The 2,151-nt window shown below is 22.1% G+C and overlaps 1 protein-coding gene across 1 annotated transcript; it reads right to left on the reverse strand.

Moving 5' to 3' along the window:
- Window positions 1-12: 12 nt before the first annotated feature.
- ENU1_146530 (leucine rich repeat / protein phosphatase 2C domain containing protein) lies at window positions 13-2,127 on the reverse strand (the record flags this gene model as incomplete). Its single annotated transcript, XM_008860488.1, has 1 exon — window positions 13-2,127. A coding segment is annotated over one exon (2,115 nt), but the record flags the coding sequence as incomplete, so codon positions are not given.
- Between the last annotated feature and the right edge of the window lie 24 nt (window positions 2,128-2,151).

Here is a 2,151-nt window from a genome sequence, read left to right on the forward strand (position 1 = left end):
TTTTTTTTTGTTTTAAGACATAAGTTTACAAACAATACAACTAATGTTATCTTTACATCCATTGTTATATGCAATATCTCTTATTAATGAAGATAATACTGGTGCAGATTCATTAGACTTTTTTCTACAAATTTCTCCAACTGATTCATTTGATAATACATCAAAAACACCATCACAACATAATACAATACATATATCATCTATTCCTCTTTCATGACAAGTAATTTGTGGAATACAACTACAAACTGATGAACATTGAATATCACCTAAAGTTCTAGTTAAGACAATTTCACCATTAACTTTAGAATGATCAATAAATCCATTTAATTTACGAATTCTTTGAACTTCATCAGGATTATTAATAGTATGATCTTCATTAAATATAATAATTGAATCTTTTTTAACAAGAATACATCTTGAATCACCAACGTTAGCAATAAAATATCTTTGAGGAGTAATTAATACTACATTTGCAGCAGTTCCATCATTAAATTTATATTCATTAATTTTTTGATTCATTTCTTTAAATGAATGAATTAATGCATCTTCAATTGATTGTTGAGGATTTTTAGATAAAATATTTGCAAAACAATTAGGGAATTGTGAAGCACAAAAACAACTTGAATAAATTCCACTATGTCCATCAAATAATGATAATAAATGAAATCCAATTCCTAAAAAATTAGTAATAACAACTGATGTATCTTGCATTGAATCTCTTTTACCACACATATTTGATATACCAATTTCAACAGGACATTCAAATGAATTTTCTTCAAATTGAGGAGAAGATAAAGGTAATTTAAGTTGATTACAATAAGCAGATTTTAAAAATAATAAAGGAGTATGAATGATAGTTTGTGGTTTATTTCTATCTCTTTTTTCTGTATTAAAACATGATATTTCAAAGATATTTAATTGTTTAATAAAATTTACATTAAGAGGATATTTTATTTCAGGTAATGTTCCAATAAAATTAATATTTTTTAATTGTTTCATTAGAGTTAATTCTGATGGAATATGAAGATTTTTATTAAATGCCATTGAAAGTGATTTAATTGTTGTACATTTAATAAGAGGAAGTGCAGAAATAATATTATTACTTGAAAAGTCAACAACTTGAAGATTATTTAATTGACTTAAATTTTTAGGTAAATCACAAATATAATTATGTGTTAAATATAAATTTGTTAATGATGTTAATTTTAATATATTTAATGGAAATTCTGTTAATTTATTATGTGATAAATTTAATTCTTCTAATTGATTTAAAATACCAAGTGAAGTAGGTATTGTTGTTAATTGATTAATACCAAGTTTAAGTATTTTTAAATATGGAAGAAATGTAAATAAATTATTTGGTAATTGTGAAATTCCATTATTACTTAAATTTAATTCTTTTAATTTATTATAACTAATTCCTTTTTCTGGAAAAGATGTTAATTTATTTGAAGCTAATGTTAAAATTTTAAGGTTTGAATGTAATTCAGTTTGTTCTATTTGTTGAATGAAATTATTAGTAAGATATAATTCATGAATTGTTTGAAGATCTGTTGTATTTGGTATTTTTTTTAAATGATTATTACAAAGATTTAATGTAAATACATTGTCATTTGGTGTACATTTTATTTCTGTTAATTTATTATTTTCTAACATTATACAACAGTTATTTAATGTACAACTAACTTCTGTAATTAATGAGTCAGTAATAATTAAATTTGAAATCTTTGGCATTTTTCTTAAAAATGTTGGAAATTCATTAACTCTACTTCTAACAATAACAAGTTCTTGAAGATTAGAAAGTGCTACAATTTCTTCTGGAATTCTTTGAATTAAACAATCAGTAAATGCAATTTCTTTAAGTTTTTTTAATTCTTTAATTTCTGGTGGTATTTTTCTAATTAAATTATTATCTAATTCTAATGAACAAAGTTCTGTTAAATTAAATATTTGTTTTGGTATTTGAGTAAATTTATTATGAAGTAATTTTAATTGATTGAGATGTTTTATTCCTTCAATTCCTTTTAATTTATTCAAATTATTATAAAACATCCATAATGTTCTAATATTTGATAATTTCCCAAGAACTTGTGGAAAATTATCAAAATTATTATTACTAAGGTCAACCTAAACATAAATATTTCTTTTCTT

This window comes from Entamoeba nuttalli (assembly GCF_000257125.1).
Source record: "Entamoeba nuttalli P19 unplaced genomic scaffold asmbl_6034, whole genome shotgun sequence".
Classification (NCBI taxonomy): domain Eukaryota; phylum Evosea; order Mastigamoebida; family Endamoebidae; genus Entamoeba; species Entamoeba nuttalli.